Source organism: Colias philodice, chromosome 9 (assembly GCF_061535455.1).
Source record: "Colias philodice isolate Cphi_HAF_F1 chromosome 9, ilColPhil1 Martin Lab GWU primary, whole genome shotgun sequence".
Classification (NCBI taxonomy): Eukaryota; Metazoa; Arthropoda; class Insecta; order Lepidoptera; family Pieridae; genus Colias; species Colias philodice.
In genome coordinates this window covers 9572390-9592542 of record NC_143094.1, presented here as the reverse complement: position 1 = coordinate 9592542, position 20153 = coordinate 9572390, and the positions used below count along the sequence as shown (strand labels likewise).

The 20153-nt window shown below is 33.7% G+C and overlaps 3 protein-coding genes across 3 annotated transcripts in view; all 3 read right to left on the bottom strand.

Annotated features, from left to right (window-relative positions):
* AdoR (Adenosine receptor) overlaps nucleotides 1-16453 on the bottom strand; it is a 43840-nt gene extending 27387 nt beyond the window's left edge. The window contains exon 1 of the mRNA XM_089699366.1: nucleotides 15767-16453. Coding sequence (XP_089555492.1) covers nucleotides 15767-16187 — 421 coding nt within the window. The 5' untranslated portion in view covers nucleotides 16188-16453. The remainder of the gene's footprint in view (nucleotides 1-15766) is intronic.
* On the bottom strand, nucleotides 4541-5719 carry LOC149486049 (uncharacterized). Its single transcript, XM_089699368.1, has one exon. It carries the CDS (start codon nucleotides 5638-5640, stop codon nucleotides 4822-4824), a length of 819 nt encoding a protein of 272 aa, XP_089555494.1. The 5' UTR covers nucleotides 5641-5719; the 3' UTR covers nucleotides 4541-4821.
* Nucleotides 16454-17908: 1455 nt separating the features above from the next.
* Nucleotides 17909-19651, bottom strand: slim (scruin like at the midline). The gene is made up of 3 exons (XM_089699341.1): nucleotides 19169-19651; nucleotides 18874-19085; nucleotides 17909-18713 (listed from the first exon to the last, which is right to left on the bottom strand). Exons 1-3 carry the CDS (start codon nucleotides 19493-19495, stop codon nucleotides 18005-18007), a joined length of 1248 nt encoding a protein of 415 aa, XP_089555467.1. The 5' UTR covers nucleotides 19496-19651; the 3' UTR covers nucleotides 17909-18004.
* Between the last annotated feature and the right edge of the window lie 502 nt (nucleotides 19652-20153).

Here is a 20153-nt window from a genome sequence, read left to right as displayed (position 1 = left end):
GGTTTCTAATGTGATGTCGTAAAAAATTACATTTATTCCGCTTACATTGCAAACGCAGGCTGAACCCTACGAGTTTTATCAAAATAATGTACTAAGTATTATACACATTGAAAAGGTCTACAGAAAAGTCCGCGATGGTATATGTCTATCTCTTATGGATAACCCACAATAACTTTTTTTTGTCATTTACTTTTTACGACAAATAATGGCTAATTTTCGAAGCGATTTTAACCAATACAGCATTAATCCTTAACCAATTAAATACCATGGATACATTGTTCATTTAATATAGATCTATATGGCCCTTTACACCGTATGATTTAAGTGAATATTTTCGAAGATATTACAGATTTAAAAATTGCAGGACGTAGCGTTTGCGGCCGCCCGGCTATGTATTTTATACCCGTGCGATGCCGGAGGCCGGAGCGGGCCGCTATATTTTTATACCTATACAACGTTCACAATTTTTTAGGGTTCCGTAGCCAAAATGGCAAAAACGGAACCCTTATAGTTTCGTCATGTCCGTCTGTCCGTCTGTCCGTCTGTCCGTCTGTCACAGCCGATTTACTCGGAAACTATAAGTACTACAGTGATGAAATTTGATGGGAATATGTGTTGTATGAACCGCTACAAAAATATGACACTAAATAGTAAAAAAAAGAATTGGGGGTGGGGCCCCCCATACATGTAACTGAGGGATGAAATTTTTTTTTTCGATGTACATACCCGTGTGGGGTATCAATGGAAAGGTCTTTTAAAATGATATAAAGTTTTCTAAAAAACATTTTTCTTAAAGTGAACGGTTTTTGAGATATCAGCTCTCAAAGTCGTAAAAAGTATGTCCCCCCCCCTCTATTTTTATAACTACGGGGTATAAAATTCTAAAAAAAATAGAGGTGATGCATGCTAATTAACTCTTTCAACGATTTTTGGTTTGATCAAAGTATCTCTTATAGTTTTTGAGATAGGTTGATTTAACTGTAATTTATTATATTTGCTGCTACGGAACCCTTTGTGCGCGAGCCCGACTCGCACTTGGCCGGTTTTATCTGTAGTGTATTTAGTATCAGCATTGCACCCGTACGAAGCCGGGGCGGGTCGCTGGTTATAATATAAGACAAACTCATTTCTTTATTTTAATACCTCTTGACCTTTTTAGTTAACTTAACATATTTTTCTTCAGTATTTTTTATTGATTATATTATACCAAAACAAAGTGCACAATAATTATTTAGTACTTTTAGAGATAATCATAGACTAAATGTGACTACGTAATCGTGACATGAGATTTTCATGTAGATACACATAGCAGAGACCCCGCCAGGTTTTATGTTTTTCAAATTTTTTAACAGTTGTGATCAGATAACAAATCAAAATTTAATAAAATCAGTTCAGCAGGTTTCGAGTAATAAAGGTGTAGGTACCTACTGTAGTAAAGTTTTGTACATTTGCATTGGTAGAGAAAAAACTACAATATAAAATTTTGAGCCCAGTAATCTTAATTTTTGTTATTTATCTAAGTATAACATATATATGGACTTTTATTATCACGTTGAAAAAATGTAAATAAGCTTGCAATTAAACAACATATTTTATGAGGTCAATATATTTGTATGTTTCTGGAATCTAGCCAAAATCCTTGAGTTATTGATGCTGATGGCATTAGATTGCCGCGTAGATTATGTCACCAACTAATAGTCACAAGCTTAACTAGAAGTTCAATGAAAAATTATTAATTTTTTACTACCTCATCCTTGTTCCCTTATTTTTGTTACGATTTCAAATTAGCTTTTGTATTTTTTTTTGCAATTTTTTTACAGTTATTTAACTGAATAATAACGTTGACAACCTGACTAGAATAAAATCTGAAGTTTTTAATACTTTTATTTTTTATTCAGAAGGACGGTCATATATTTAGGAATGGGGATTATATTTTACGAGTGTATTACATTGGCACGCTCATTAAAAAGCCAAATTATAATATTATTTCAAATGTTTTCAGGTAGTCGAGTTATTTTGTTTCTATCAAAAAATAATCTGTGATGTGACATTTTATTTACGTAATCCAGCCCGTTTAATTTTATTACAATCGCCTGGGTACACTTTCACATAATTATTTATTAGTTAATATTTATAGTTAGTAATTAGTTAATATTTTTTGGGTACCTACTACCTACCTATTTTTTGCGTAGTAAAGCACAATATATCTCTCATTAAGCGATTTTAAGAATGGTCAAGAAAAACAAATTGTACCGATCAGATTTCATTTCCTAAACAAATTGTTCTAGTTTGGATTGCAGCCCAAAACAAAATTTTGCAATTTTTGCGCGCCGCGTTAGCGGAACGTTGCAATGTTGTTGCTTGTCTTAATTAACGCTTGGTTTGTCACTTAGCTGTAGTTCTTGCAGAAATATGATAATTAAAAGAAGCTAATTAGAAGATACGAGAAACAGTGTAATATTATTTAATCAGGTGAACGTGAATCGACCTTGTCACTATTTTTTCTTGCTCGTAACAACCGTGCAATATGAGCCATAATATTGAGTTTCAGCCTTAGGGAAGATAGCTTTTGTTTTTTAGGTGAAAGAGCAGTAATTTGATTTGGTTTTATATAGATACTAGCGGTCCGCCCCGGCTTCGCCCGTGGTACATATGAAAAATAGATGTTGGCCGATTCTCAGACTTACCCGATATGCACAGAAAATTTCATGAGAATCGGTCCACCCGTTTCGGAGGAGTATGCAGACTAACATTGTGACACGAGAATTTTATATATAAGATATTTTACTTTATATTTGTGAGCATGTCATTTTAATATCTTCAATATAAGTAAATACTATTGTTTTGAATGTTATTAGGCGTTAACTGCAAATAGAAATATTATACAGTATGACCTAAAATATGTCTAGGTAAACTATTTTAATGCGGGTATGCGGTATTTATAGCAATTCCTAAAATGAATAGCACAAATTTTCTTTCGATGTATTTTTTGTTTTTTTGAGTCTTGTGTGTATTCATTCTTGTTCGTCGTTTTGATATGGTCTTACAAAATTTAAAATTTTGTATACCTACTAAGATAGGTTCAACGAAAACACAAAATGAAAAATAAATGTTGTTCTTAATGTTCTCATAATTATTCATTCCTATTTATATCAGTTTGTCGATAGGAAACCTATTAATGAATGTTTGAGCAACAATATTTACTCGACAGCCATACTACTTCATTTAGCGACAGCGTGTTATAAATACTTATAATATAGCAATTTAGGTAGATAACGTTACACGAAGGCTAATGAAAATATAATCGTTGTTGTTTATCTGCTTACGTCACCTGAAAACCTGCTAGTAATTTGAATGTACCCTAAATTACTACCACCTTCGGCATATTATAGACTATAGAGCATAGACCGTGACATTACATACGAGCTAATTTAATTATCGGTTCTTATTTGCAAAGCATGTGTGTGTGTACTTATGTGTGTGTTCAGATTTGCTTTAATCGAATCGGGAATCGAGTGCAATCCGATTGGACTACTACAAAAGGTAATGTCTCGTTGTGTGAGTAATTGATGAACGCAAGTTACTGTGGCAAGATACGTAGGAAGTGAGTATTTTGCATTTGCTATTTCAATTAAATGCAGTGGATACTGAAGCAAACTTTATATTGGCTACTAGATATGACCTCGAAAGAAATTAACTAATAAACATTCATGAGCATGAGAAGAGCATTTTATTTATTTTGAAGGTTTTGTATTATTTATTTCATTTATATGCAATGTGTATGCTGAATCAAACTTTATATTGGCTGCTGTTTTAATATTCTTTATTATCATGAGAATAAAGAAGTCATTAAAAGATTTAACCCAGCCCTAGCCCCTATCAAACTCTGAACTAATATAGAGCAAGATCACCTAATTCACCTTACAAACTATACATCTATTTAATTTGTAAGTATGTTTATAATAAAAGAATAGTATAGTATTAATAACATTCAGATACTAGAAACATACATTGTTGATACCACAATAATTTCCCAACAATCAGAATTCACCGCTCTAGCACCTAGAGCGGTGAATTACCACCTTTAGAGTCTAGGTGATCGTCATTAAGAATAAGAACCTATCTAATTTATTTTAGTTCGTAATTCGTATAAATCTGTAAGGTACTAAAAATACTTTCAGCAAATGATTACATAATATTCGTCCCCTATGTACTTATAAATTGGTACTTATTATGTAGACTCATATAACATATTCAATCATAATATAACGTGCCAAGTGTTAGCAAACGAATTACACAGGATATGGGCATAGCCATTTTAACTACGAATTTACTCACAGAGTATACAAGAATAATATAATACAATGTTAACAAAAATGTAAATTAAGCAACTGAAGCTTGTAAAGAACGATCAATGTAGTAAATACTGTAGCTAAATCAATAAATGTGGGTTTTGAGTTGCAATAATATGTCAATACGTAGGTACCTACTCATGAAAAGTTACGAATAAAATAAAATGTTTTAATATTTCGCACACACATTTATTTCGATTCACTTCATAGCACATGATAGACGGATTTTATCAAATACTCGCACACGCTATTATCACATTAATAAAAGCATACACTTACTAAAAGCGTTCTTTTAACTATGGTCAAAGACCTTTAACAAATAACAGCTGTCTAAGAATTAACAAAAATAATTATTATTATCATAGACAATCGCACAATTTCTAATATACATCTAAATTATCTATCTTTCCTACAATATGTGCCTGCCTCGTAATAGGAACTAAAATTATAAAGTATTTATATTTTATTTTCAGTAATAGTAGTGTGAATAAAATCTAACAACGTTTGGTTTGAGCGGTGTCTCGTTTTTCCTTGGCTTGCTCTTACAACAACACTGACAAATCACGTAAATAGCAATCACAACTCCGATAGTAATTGGAAGCCAAACATACACCGGTACACCAGATGGTTTCATAGTTTCTGCGTATTCTTTAAGTAAAGCGCACGGTACGGTATTCTTCTCTTTCGATAAAGAACTATTGTGCCAAATGACGCATTCATAGTCCTTAGTATCTTGCAACGCAGTCCCGTTGTATTGAATGAACGGCCTTACATCGATCTGTGGTGAAGTTATGTCTAACGCTTCAGGGTTCGGTATCAAGCTCTCTGGCGACCGTTCCATGAAGGACGACATCATAAAACATGGGAATCCGATTTCTTCAAAATGCTTCGGATGAATCGCTTGCATGGAGCAATTTTCATCGCGACGTACCGAGTAGAAATGTGTGTATTGCCAGTGATCAGCGGATGCTCTTCCCAAATTGTACAACGCCAAACCGCTTAGCAGATATCCAAATCTTCCATTAGATTCGCGATACTTATACACATATGAGGGCGGAACGCCGTGGAACACCGGGTAGGGTGCAAAGTTTGAACAATGTCGACACATAAAATATATCTGACTGGGTGGGTGGTAGGAAAAGTGCGTGTGATGGGCAGTGACATGGTGATTGTTTGTGTTTTTACGATGGTTGTTATTATCGAATCTTCCACGTGGTCCTCCACTTATTTTGGCACTGACAAACACGATTGAAATATAAAGCACTGTGAAAATATAAAGAGGTTTCATAGTGCAGCGCGAAGGGATCCCGGCGCGCGACTGTCGTTGACTTTCAGGAAAAGTCGGCTTGGCGCCATGGGGCCCGGGCGCCATCCTGTCGCGCCAACCCATGGATAAATGAATGGTGGATTTCTCATTGATTAAAATAGTTCATGTTAATAGTACAATGCACTTTGCACCGTCTACAGTGCAGTGTAGCTTTATACGACTTCACTTCATGTATTTAGCATTTTCAACTTGTATTTGTAATGATCATGAGTAAATATTTAAGTAAAATACATAATATAAAATCTCAAAATATTAGAGCAATTTAAATTCGTACAGAAAATGTATCACATCAGTGGATCAAAAGTAACTAACTGTTACTTAAGTTACAGTATATAATCTCTGTAGTAAAATGTTGTGTGATGTTCAGCTTCAAGTGACTCTTCAATTTTGATAGTTTGACAGAATCCGTTTTATATGGAAATCGCTTCATATTACAGAGGAAACAATGGAACGAAACACTTACTATATTTTGGACTATAGATTACGTTCCCGCCGACGTGTATAAGTTGATCATCAACAAAGTTCCCAACAGTTCCGATGGAAAGCTCTTTTAACAAACATAAAGCGTATATGACACGCTTCGCATTATGAAACATACCTAACTGCGCAAGTACTGTTTCATGAACAGATTAATAGAACAAATGATGCCTCTTTCGACTCGATTTTCGAGATCGACTATGTAACTTGCATAACTGACTTCTATGGAGAATTTAAATCCTTCGTTAACGATTTTGCTAATAAGGAACACAACCGCTATAATAATCGCTAAAATTAACACTATTTTTGAAAGAAGCAATCGTATTTGAGTAAAAATACAATAATTCTTATCTTTATCTTATATGATGAAAACTGCACCCGCTTTCATTATGTATCCCCTCCTTGATGACTAATCTCACTTTGTATCATCATTTAATCTCCTATTTGCATTCCTAAGAACCTATTAGAGTATCGGACCATATCCTATACGTATACCTACATAGTTATACCACAGACTAATAATAATATACTACGTATACAAGTTATACTATACTTGTAGACTTACATGAAAAATATTCAAATAATGTTAAACACATAATACAAATTTGCAGGAAAGCAGTGTAATTAAGGTCAAAATTACACGAGTCTTGTAACCTGAAAGATACACTTTTCTCAAGGATTTCGCTCTTCTCATCTTACAAAATAATTATTATAGGTTAAGCTAATGAGATAGTCTAACTCTACAAACATACCTTTAGAGTAGAAGAAAGTTACATATAATAACATGAAATTTACTACGAATATACAAAACAATATTTAGATACCTATGCACTATGTTGTCTCTGATATCTGATATTTAAATTTTATTTTATATTTTGATTTATTATGAAAAATTATTGTTACTGTAAAGTAAGTTAGAGTCGATGATTTTAATATAATGTAATATATTATGTTATTTCTTAACCATAGTTAAACTTTTCTTAATTTTTTCATTCTCACTTTATTTAAAAACTGCTACGTTTGTTCCTATTTTTTCATATTTTCCTTTTACAATCACTTTGATTTTAAAAGGTTTTAGAAGTTTATAATTTATTTTTCATTCAATAAAATTGAAAGCTTTCCACGAGTTCGAATGATTTAAATAACTCACAGGAAATTCTGTATTTTCTCTTTGAACTTCATAACAGGCGATTTGATTATTATTATTTTTTTTTGTGTGGCCTCTCAATGTTAGCCAGAAGGGCTTTTACATTTTAACGCGGACGCTATTGATTATAATTAATCAATAACAGTATAATTACGAACGTAGAGTAAATTTTTGAGCAAATATTAAGTACCTAAGTGTGAGAGATCAGTTCATGTGAGAAATAATATAAAAGAAAGAACAGAATCTTTTCTTCCTGTAATTGTGCTGCACGTGTTTCATATAATGTCTGCAAAAATACAATTTACTTTGCTATTCTTGTGATACCAGTTACCAATCATACTTATACTATGGATGCTACTGATCTGATCAAGGTTGTCCAAGATTCGTACGTGACAATGTAGACGAGGCACGCCTCCACAAAACGATCTCTTCCTGTGAACTGAGATGAACGACTTCCTGAACATTGTCCCCGTACAATCCTATGTCATCATGCTTCGCCATTCATGCATTTTAGCGTGAATGGAATCCAAAGCTCGGCGAAATGATAATTTGACGGATCCATATATCTTTCTACATTTATTAATGCCCAATTGTGCTGTGGATACAGTTGTAAATAGTTTTGGAATTTTCCTCTTACTTCAAATTTAAGAGACACGTACAATCTCTACAAATAGGATAAAAAAGTCATTTATTTTGGTACTAAAATTGCGGGTTTTGAGAATTGTTGATTGTTGTGACCGCAATAACAAGGCAATAACGTATGAAGACTGCGTTAATATAAATTATTTTGTTGCTATAGAATCGGTATTCGGTACTGTGTGTACCTACATGATAGACTTGTTAGAAATGACTTGCCAGCTTCGTGACTAAATGAGGTTGGGGCAGATTTTCGGTTGGCTATTTGGGTTGTGTATATTTATTTTCGTTATCAGTTGCAATTTTCCTCGTCATTTGGTGTACACATGATAATAAACCACCAATGATATTAGTTATTAGAAAAACGTATAAAATAAATGTATAAACAAACAAACAAACAAAAATATTTTATTGTGCACCAGGACATAAAAATTACAAAAGCAAATAGCAGCAAATATAAAGTACCTAGGTACGAATTAATTTAAGAATTTCGCGGTCGTGGTGTCACATGAAATATTAGAAACGCCGGGTTATCAATGTTTTATCAGTTCATAAACATTGTTGGAGGAAGTTCATTTCATTGATGGCAATAAAAACTTGTATTTGTGTAATAGGCTCTTACGCTCTCGAGCTTATCTCGTAGTCTGACTAACGCTTTGAGTTTTCCGAGCAATAATAACTTTTCTAGTTTCTAGTTGTTTACTTCGGCGGTTTCAATGACACGCATTTATAATTTTTATTTTAAATGCGTATTTAATAACTTTCAAAATGTTTAGTAACGATGCTTAAAAATAATCCCTTAAATTCCAAGTAAAGATTTATAGTAAATTGGCACACCTATCTATAGGCTAATTTATTGGAGGATAAATTTAGAAACGTGACGATTCACGCATCTTCTTTAGTAGTAAAAACACGTAGACACTATCCCTCACCTTCATAGGTGGTCTATTATAATCTATATAATATATTTAGTTGCGACAATCAAACTATAAATTAAATCCGCTATATTGAATATGGTAAATCCGTAATTATATGAAATTTTGTGCAATACAAGACTGGATAGTCGTTAAAAGTAGATAATCCACCCCCGTTTAAGCACTATTTATTTTAGTATCTAAGTATATGATAACAGCTTTGCAATATGAGTGTATCTACTGAATTACACAGAAGTGATAGGTAAATCTGTACATAGCTTAGTCACTTTTATTGGAATATAAAATTCCCATCGTACAAGGGTACCTTGAACCTTTCAAACAATGACCACCTCAGCATAACGAATATTTTCAAACAATTAACTAATCTGAATCTGAAATGCTGTAAATTTTTACAATGTTTATAATTTTGCGAATTATATAGACTAGAATTATTATTTAAATATATATTTGCAACACATTTTCTTTTATGTTGCAATACAATGGTAATAGCATAATATTTTTTAGCAGTTAAGCGCGTCACACACGGTGAAGATACTATAATATTTTATCTTAAGATACTGTTATATTTTATATTACAGTATCTTAACGCATCCGGTTTCAGCGTTCGGACCATCATTTTTCTTTTTGTCATTGCGTACTAAGACTCCTGTAGAACCGCCATCCTGTTACAAATGACCCACAAAATTTCGCGTCATTTGTAACAGGATGGCGGTTCTACAGGGGTCTTAGTACGCAATGACAAAAAGAAAAATGATGGTCCGAACGCTGATACCGGATGCGTTAAGATACTGTAATATAAAATATAACAGTATCTTAAGATAAAATATTATAGTATCTTCACCGTGTGTGACGCGCTTTAGGTTCAAACCACGCCCACTGGTGCAATAGACAGACACTAATAGCGGCAATCAGTTTGGTTCAACGTTGGCGAAGAAGTCTTTCCTACGTCATTATGACGAGAATAAAGGATCATCATGGGCGTAGCGAGGGGGAGGCAGGGGGGGCAGCTGCCCCCCCCCCCCTAGCAGGCGGACGGGCTGGCGAACTGAGCGAATTTTATTTCACCTCTCTCAAAAGATCCATTATAATACCCTATTTAGATTCCTTAATTTCCGCACTCGATCAACGCTTTTCGAATGAGCATTTCCTAGCCTTCAGCCTAATGTCATTGCACCCAAACACAATGTTATCAATGACCCTCAATGATTTCCAAGAGAATTGCAAAGCATTCACCAATTTTTACGAGCTCGCTATCGAGCCTGAAGCAGAATTGTGGTATAAATTGTAGAAAGACAAGGGGATTCCAAATGAAGAGTTAGAGAAAATGGATTTTACCGACACGCTTAAAGAGGCAAATACTTTCTTCCCCGCCACAAAGAGGGCCATACTTATTTTACTGGCGCAACCATGCACCACGGCCAATATAGAACGGTCTTTTTCCACCTTACTGCGAGTAAAACGTGGTTGCGGTCTACAATGTCAGAAAATCGTCTGAACGGCCTATGGTTGTTAGAGATTCTAAGCGTACATAGGAAAATGGTAGAAGGAAAGAAAGGCGAAGTTATTGAAAAAGTTTTAAATAGATTTTGTGAACAACCACGCAAGTTACTGTTTAAGTAATTAAAACTATTCTGTTTCTGGTTAAAATTCGTTTTTTTATTGTTACACTTGCTGACCCAGCGGACGTCGCGTCGTCCTGCCCAGTAATCAATCTTACACCTACGGCCTACCCTAACTAAACTAAACATACCCTACACCTACCCTACCCCTATCTATGTGTTATTCTGAGTCTTCAGCTACCTAATGTGTTCAGTAGCTTTTGCTTGAAAGAGGTAACAAACATGCATCCGTCCACACACACTCACAAACTTTCACCATTAATACCTAATGTATGAAAACATAAATTCAGTTTCTCTATGATTTTCTCAACCTGCCCCCCCCCCCCCTGTACAAAATCCTGGCTACGCCCTTGAGGATCATAACTACTCAAAGATCCCTATTATAAACGTGTGTACGTCAATCTCATCATACGTCATCATTTATCTATCACTACAAGCTTTGACTTCCTATTAGCATAGTATACATATATCCTGCTATTAGGCGTAATCCCGTCGATATTTGGCTGTCCCATTATGTTGTCAAACTATACATTCCTATCTTGTACGTTATCACTAGACAAGTACTCTATTTTTCGTTAAACCTGTTGTTTTGCGAAAATTGAACCCACATTACAATGCATTTATCTTTTTTCATATACATATAAAAATGAATCGCAAAATGTGTTGGTAAGCGCATAACTCGAGAACGGCTGAACCGATTTCGACAATTCTTTTTTTATTATATTCCTTGAAGTACGAGGATGGTTTTTATGTAGAGAAAACGTAAATATGTACCGGGCGAAGCCGGGGCGGACCGCTAGTAATACATAAAATAATACCGTACCACAGTTCAATTATTGTGGAATGTCTTCCAGTGAGAATTTTTAAGGCGCCTTTACAATTTACATAGTACCTACTTACCTTACCAGCCTACTATCCAGTAAACAATGGACGTGAACAGTTAATAATTTTCTTAATTTTCACAGAAATTGCAATCCATTTTAAAGTATTGAATGGATAACTTTTGTTACGGAACTTACGAAACCTTAATTTATAACATGTCGATGTAGAGTTTTCAGATTGGAAAATTGTAGATATTTTTATTCAAATATGTATAATCAAAATTTGTAAACACGTATAAACTTGCTCATTAATTTGAAACTACCTAAGTATTATTTATTACGCAATTTATCGCAATTTATTAGATCATTTAATTTAATGCAAATTTATCCCGTATGACTCAAACGAGGCACGACCATGGCACGACATTTGACAATTCCAATTCTTGAGTGCCCATTATTTACTTGAAATTAATTAAGGAAAACGTAAAGCAGTTATAATTTCTTAAACTTGGAAAAACAACACGAAGCACCAGCAAAACAATAACAGTAAAGTCAATTTGGTGTGATGATAGTGAAACCTCACCCATCGGAGGCCATTATACCGACACCCACCCTCATCCACATTCAGTCATTTGGAAATGTTGTTACACTTATTTCAACGACGACTAATTGCTTTTGCGAAAACAATTTAAGTTTCCTTTTTCCACACGGTCGATGCCCAAAACGTGTTTCTTATTAGATAAGCAAATTCCCCTTGATTTATGGTAGCAGCGGATTTGTATTAGGTAGATTTTTAATTCTACTTTAGTTGATATTATTAATTAATATAAAAACCTAACTGAGAGTTCCAATAGGTTTGGTTTAAGTAATTTTTTTTAGTGCCTACGAAAGCAACTGCATACTAAGTAAATATTTTATCATAATATATTTTCGGAAGTAGATAAAACCTAGAAGTGGAAGTGGAATGGAGGGAATCTATCAGTATATTCATAAGCATCAAGAAACTTTGACAAGGGCAGATATTTCATTAAGATCGCATTAACATGTGATGAGGGTTCAAGAAGTATTATTAAGGTACAAACTTAGGTACAAAATTCTAAGTTATTGGCTTAGTCTTAGATATACAGGGTGTCCCACTGTTGGTATACTAAGCTCAAAGGAGGTTATAGTTTTGCATACGCTGAGTACGTAAAAAATAATTAAAAAATTCCAGATTCATTTTTTTTTCAAATAGATGAATTCTTAAAACTCTATGTGTATACCCATAACAAGCGAGCCGCCCAACTTTACCACCAGCACGTGAGCTTTCGTTTAAGATTATGTTTTCATAGATAAAATGCTCATATAAGAGAAGCGGTATATGCCGGCTGCGCGAAGCTAGAGAAGAAAACATGGATTTTCAGGAAAAATTTAGCAAAAAATTTTGAACGTAATTTTTTTTTAAGTATTTTTTACGTGATCAGTGTATGCAAAACTACAAGTTCCTTCGCGCTTAGTATACCAATAGTGGGACACCCTGTATAATATAAGACAATGAGTCTTTGGCGAGATACATTTTTATTTCAGAAACCCATTATATTCTTAATTTATTATATTATATTGGTTCAAATATATTTATAACTATTGTTTAATTTAGAACTGAGCACTACGGTGAAGTGAGATATAATGTTTAATATCAGAACGATATATTACTCGAATACTTCAAATTCTTTCTCGTCTCAATAGCTTAAGTACCTACCACAATATCACGTAAATTAAAAATAACTTTTTTGTATCGTGAGAAGATATATCTAAGAGTTAATGGACTTTAAATTTATTATATAGGCATAGTGTTCAAACTTCTAAATATACATCTTTAAAAATATTACACCTTTTGCATGATTCCTTACCTGATGGAGGATCGTATGTAAAATGTCGTTCACACTGAAGATGAAAGACACTATCAATTGGTATTGGTCCACGATTAGAGAAACGTTAATGCTTTATGCTTGCTTTGATGTAATGGTTGTTCGTTTGACACATTGAAAGCTTTTGTATTAAACATGTATTAAATCATTCTATTAAAAGTCTGTTCAACCATCCCGCCTACATCTGAAAATACCTATCTAAATCTTCTACAATCTATCATAAACAATTATTATAACCGAATGTTAACAATTATAAAACACAAGACATTTTTTACTACGTGACGATTTATTAAGTATCACTAGTGACAAAACAAAATTTTTTTGATGTCGTTAAATGAGTGGGATGAATGTTTTCGTAGTTGAGACGTCTATTTTATCTTGATTTTATCCAACATTTTATCTGTAACACAGGTTATTAGTTTCTGCTGTTCCTACTTCAAAAAATTATTCATCCAATTCATCTTGAAGCGCTTTTGTGTCTTAATGATGTAGGTATGACATTTACGTATGTTCTACCGAAAGCCATTTTACCTGAATAAAAATAAAAATAATTTGGAAAATCCAAAAGTGCACGCCTCATAATTTTTTTTTAATAAATATTTATTAATTATTATTTTTGTTTATTTAATAACAATTAAACCACATCGAATCAGACCCTGAAAAATGAAAGGGTTCTATTCCTGAGCATACTCAAGCGTAAGAGAAAAAAAAAGACTCGATTAGTAAAGTATTTCGGTCGCTATCGTGTTAACAAGAAAAAGGATCCGCACATACAGACACACGGACGTCCAAGACAGAACTTTTTTAAACTGTTTTTTAACTAGTTTAAATAACAAAAATGACATCAAAAATATCATGAACGTTAAAAATAGTGTTTTTTCTTAATATGTGTGTGTATGTATTATCTTACAAGTGCAATGTATGATACATAAAGACATTTTAAGTTTGAAAAATCAGATGTTTTGCGCGAAGTGACAGTAGTACCCACCTCAACGCTTCGCTTATGAGGCGTGCAATACGTGAAGTCGATTTATTTTATCACAACGATTTCTTTATTTATAAATCTTTACAAAAAAATAAAGTTTTATTAGTTACACCGCGCTGGTTATAGTTTAGGATCGGCTGATCATTTTTTTGGAATTGTTTCCGCCTAGATAAGGTTAAACACGGCAGAGCCGGGAGAGCTACAAATTTTCAACTAAATACTCTATTCAATAGGGGATAAATTTTCGGTACAATTTCAATGGGGAATACACCTACCTACAGTTATTAGAATATACATATTTCATTCAATTTAATAATAATGTTGCCTAATGAACCATTTATTAACATAAACTCTACATTTAACGCATTTATTTTTACTTTACCGATTGTTTAACATTCGTAAAAAAATCGTTTTATCGTTGTATTGATAGATGAAGATGTAATTTTACATGAATTAGGTAATCTCTAGCGGCAAATAGCACACGTGTGACTATATTTAAATATAAATAACCATCGACTACAGCAGTTACTCTACATATTTGTTTTGGTAGAAATAAATTACAACCACCTGAATAGTTAAAATAAACAAATGCTTTAAAAATCTATTAACAGACAAATAAATGAGTTAGATTGAATGTTGTTTGTTGAAGCTATATAATAATAGTTCAAAAAGGAAGTAAAACGTCGATATTGCTTTTATATTGTGATTTATCCGTCAGAATAATTCTTTGCAATTCCGTTTTACTTATGTTTCGTTGTAGTTAAAATTTGTTTAAAAGTTGAAAGTAACATTGTATATTAGCTATCTTTACATACCTACTTATATTATTTTTTATTTTCCAATCGACCAACGCACAAATTAATTGAAGCCTTGGTGTCCATGTGAAGCATTGCCCACGAAAACTTTTCGTAGACATTATAAACAGTACCTAATAATTAAAGTTTAACAGAAGAATGTCTTGGTAATTCATCTACACATAAATTAAACGTAGTGTTCTAATGTGGAATAAGTTTCCAATCACACATTGCTATTATTATTCACATCTAAACAAATATGAAATGTTGCAAATGTATTGTAATAAAAGAACCAAGAATCGTAATAAAGCTATTACCGGTCGTTTAAGGAATGGGCAGTCATTGTTATGAAGTAGTTAATGATAGCTATAAAAGATAACTACTGACCTCAGATAAAATAATCCTCCTTACAAATTAGGTTAAAATAAAATAATCAATCGTCATCTAAACTAGAATTGGTGATCTATAAAAAATAACCGCGGTTCGCTTATTGACTAGTTAAGGACCTCACTTGTTACAAATAAGAGGATGTTATAATAGACTAAAATTTTAAATTAACTACCTTTATTTCGTTATACTTCTATTTATTTGATTCATCAAAATAAAATGTACTAATAACGAAAAATTTTAATTTAATTTAAATAGCCAAATTGCATTTGTGTAACATATTTTCGTATGGACTTTTTGTACGAATAACTATTATTATTAATTTTAATAATCAACGTATGTATATGTAAAAGTTAGAATAAATATTGTCAATACTTACAAATAGCTGTTTTGGTTCGTACATTCCTGGAGTAGCCCATGGGGTGAAGTATCGCCCAGTAGCGGTCCACTGATACCGCCACAAGACAGAATATGCTAATGGTGCACAACATCACTAACAGCGAAACAGTGAAGAGGCAGGCGTAGAGGTTCCTGGGCAATCCAACGGATGCCAGTATCGCAAACGGAATACCAAGCAAACCAACTAAACAGTCTGCAATAGCTAAAGACACAATATAGTAGTTCGTTCGTCTCCTCAACCTCCTGTCTCTACGGAACACGTGTATCACCATAGCATTTCCAATCACTGCCACTAACGCAACCAGAATCTCGAGGGAAGTATACGTCGCGTGCAATTCTGGAGTCGGGGACCGGTGCGGAGTCGGGCTGACAGTGCTCGACACTGTTTCCATTTCATCCATTTCGCACTGACTGTTTATAAATAAAAATAACTAATACGATAATGTTTAAGTTTGACGCATATGTGAAAATATAACATGCATCGTTTTTTTAATATTGTCGTAGCCATGTTTAAATTTAAATTTTAAATAATGGGATATAGATCACGCACGCGTTCCATTTTCGGATCGGTATACGTAGTAGTTATTCTGCTGGGATTAATCGAAGTTAAAGTTTCAGTTTCGCGGTTAGGGTCGGGTTGAATATAGTGTCCCGTTCGCGAGGCGCGTTTCCCAGCACTGCGGCCGCGAATTGGCGCGAAACTCGCCGGCGGACGGACAGGACGCACGCCCTACGCCGACGCGCACTTGTTGCGGCCACCGCTTACCCTTGAAATCGAAATTGAAACCTATAAAGCCAAACGTAGCCGTTGCGATCAAAGTGTATGGAATTTAGCACCCATTTACAAAATACCCTTATGATCCCGTAGGCGTACACTTCGGATTCAATACAATTAACGGCTGCAAGTACGTAGGTAAGGTACCTACTGACTTTAGGAGAGTAACTACTTCTCTACATACCTATGTATTTCTCGTACGATATGTTAGAGCTTTACCTTACGCAATTTTCTTCTTCTGCCCTCTCTATATTAACATTATACCTACTTAACTCTATGTTAGTAAGTAACTATGTTTTTCGAAATAGGTTCCTACAACCTTTACTAACACCAAATTATTTTACCAATTTTTTAATCGCAGCTTTCTACGTAATCAACAGTTAAAATTTTAATAGTAGCCGTGATAGTTGCGGTATTCCTGCTATAAATATGTAGGTATTATACTGTCGATCTATATGTTGAATGTTCAATCACACCTAAACCATTGAAATTTGATTAAATTTTGTACGAATGTAGTCTGAAATCGAAATGTCTTGGTGGAATTTATTCCGGAAATCCCATGTGAACGGGAACTGTGCGAATTTTCCTTCAACAACGCGGGCGAAGCCGTGAGCGCAAAGCTAGTTTGATATAACACTGTATAGTAAAATTGCCAAATAAGAAATGTAGAAAGAAAAGTTTTCTTGTAGATATACTAAAATTACCATCTTGCTTTTCATTTTAAAGTTAAGTTTTTAAAACAAAATAAGTCGTTCAAAATACTCTCCCAATTTCATTGAAAAATTAAAAGGTTACCTAGTAAGTTTGGCGTTAATAATTTAGATATTGTTTGACATTGAACACTTGGTAGTAATTATTATTAAAGTAATTTATTCAACATGAGCCCTTTCCTAGTTCGCCGTAACTCGATCTTTATTACGCGTCGATAGCGTAATAAAGCTCAAATTTTCAACACTAACAATCAACGGGTTCAATTTTTGAGTAACTTACTTATTTTTTATAGTAACATAATAATAAACATTTGAATAATTAATATTTTTCCGCCCCTATTGCGTGTTGAAAAAAAGTAAAAAAATGTAAACCTTCTTGATATCTCATTTTAAATATAAAATTAAGAAGCACTTTGTATTTACAGCCTGTTTTTCCTTTTCTCATTAGTATATAGGATGAGATTGAGATGATGAGAGACCAATAAATAAATATTTCCCGTGCATCACATTTATTCCCACTAGTAGAACTAAGGGAGTACTTAACATATTATATTATCAAAATAAAATATGAAGGCAAAATTTTTGTTAAATGAAATTAATTTAAAATCAAACTAATATACTACTATAAACTAATATATACTTTAAGTATTATGACAAATGATTATGCTTGTTTAAAATTTAAATTAAATATTATGCCATTCTGAACACAAATTACATAAAGATAAAGCAATTTTTACTTGATAGCACATTGTGAATCAAACCTTTTCCCTCTGATTTCAGAAAAAAAGGATTCAGGATGCAACCTATCTACAAAATGCCTTGGAATTCCGATATTCAATAAGTTGGTTTTATCTACTTCGTCCAAAGTGGGATACATATTTAGTAAAGCATCCCAACATATTTCACTTAACTTTGGTATGCATAACCATACTTTGTATAACTTATTGTTCCTACATGTTGCGTCTTCTTTTGGTTCAATACCGCCGAATACGTACATGCAACCATATGAAGTGACCGTGGATGAATGAAAATATAGTGGATGAGGAAGAACAGTCTTTTGCATTAAATGCCATTGGAGATCTGTTATGTTTAACCTCCAAACGTCTTCAAACACTGACTCGCCATCTGTCCCACCGGTAACAAATACTTGCACACCACTGTCCGTTTCAATTTGCACTGCACTGTGACATTTTCTAGGTAGCGGTGAGGCTGTATTCCTCAATGTGTCATCCGCTTTTGGCATTAATGTGGTCCATGTGTTGGTCTCAAGATCGTACATGGGTATTTCCATCAGTTCAAATGCCAATTCACCTGTACCACCACCAACAATGTACAGTTTGTTATTCGCACGCACTACTTCATGTCTGTATCTCCCTAGCGGCTCTCCGTCTTGGCCTGTCCCAACAAATACAGCTTCCCACACCATTGTTCGCAAATCTAACCTGTTGATTTAACAAAAATTGTTTATTATTAGTTAAGATATTAAGAAACAAACTTGAATAGAAATTTTGAAAATATTAAGGTGAGAAAATCTTTTCTTTAGTCACATTTACAGGAAGTCCAAAATAATGTAAAAACTATAGATAATTAACAAATACCAACCTATAAATATCACAGTTATATGCAAATCCATTTGTTCCTCCTATAGTATAGAAACATCCATCATGGCAGAGTATTGACTGACCATATTGACCAGGAGGTCGAGAACCTGTTACTGTTAAGACTTTGAGTTTTGCATCTCCCATACATGTCTTCCAAACAATGACATCATTACTGCATTTGTTTCCAAATGGAGCACCTGTACCACCAAATATCTAAAAATGAAATATTTTTTTTATAACAATGATCTATTGTTAAAAAGAATCCTCTACTATTGTTTGTGTTACAAATTACCAACCATTAAATATCTCCCATTCATACACATAGCATTTGATGCCAATTCTTCAGGCATATTTTCTGTTACTCTATGTTGCTTCCATTTTCTAGTGGAGATATTAAAGCTCCATAACTCTTTAAATAGTGGTCTTGCTGGGGTCCATGTGGGATTGTTTCTTTGTATTTGACTAAGTGGTAGAGAGGGATTGTATCCCCCAAAGCAATACACGTTAAAGTCATCACAAGCTACCCTATGACCGCTTCTCGGTCTAGGATTATCAGAACTGCGAAATTCAACTTCGGTAACCTTAAAAGGTTCAAATAAGAAGTCCCTAGTATAGGACGTCATTATCGTGTAAACTTTTACACCATCAAGCAATAAAAACCTTTGTACGTTCTGTGTACACAAGTGTTTTATTTCATTTATTTTAAATTTCACATTTACTTGTTATAATTATTAATATTGGTTCAATGGTATTGTGGATAGTCGCTTAATTTTTGTTAAGTGTTGACAAATGAGTAATGACAAATGACAATTGACATAATAATATGCTGTGACAGATGAAGTCTGTCAGCTATAATGCTACAAGTCTTTTGGCACGGGGCGAAATTCAAGGTAGGGGTGGGTTAAAATACGAATACCGCTATAATAATTATATTGTATGCCTACCTATATATTTTATCTAATACCTATCACCACTTGCCTATGTCCCTGTATATTTTTATCTAATACCTATCACCCTTGTATACCAACCTATATTTTATCTTGATCTAGGGCCTAGAGCACGCCTAGAGTCACTTGCTTTTCCACCAATAATGTGCGCACAATGTGCGAGGATGTGTTTGTAAATAACTCGTAAATAACCAATCATATCGCTTCATTTACCGAGGCGAGCCTCGCTCAGCACAGCTTTGGTGAAAAGGTTCAGCGGTGCTAGGTTTTTTGCACATACAAAACAAGCGATGTATGCGAGGAATCTTGGATCTTTAATAATTTTGAGTAATAG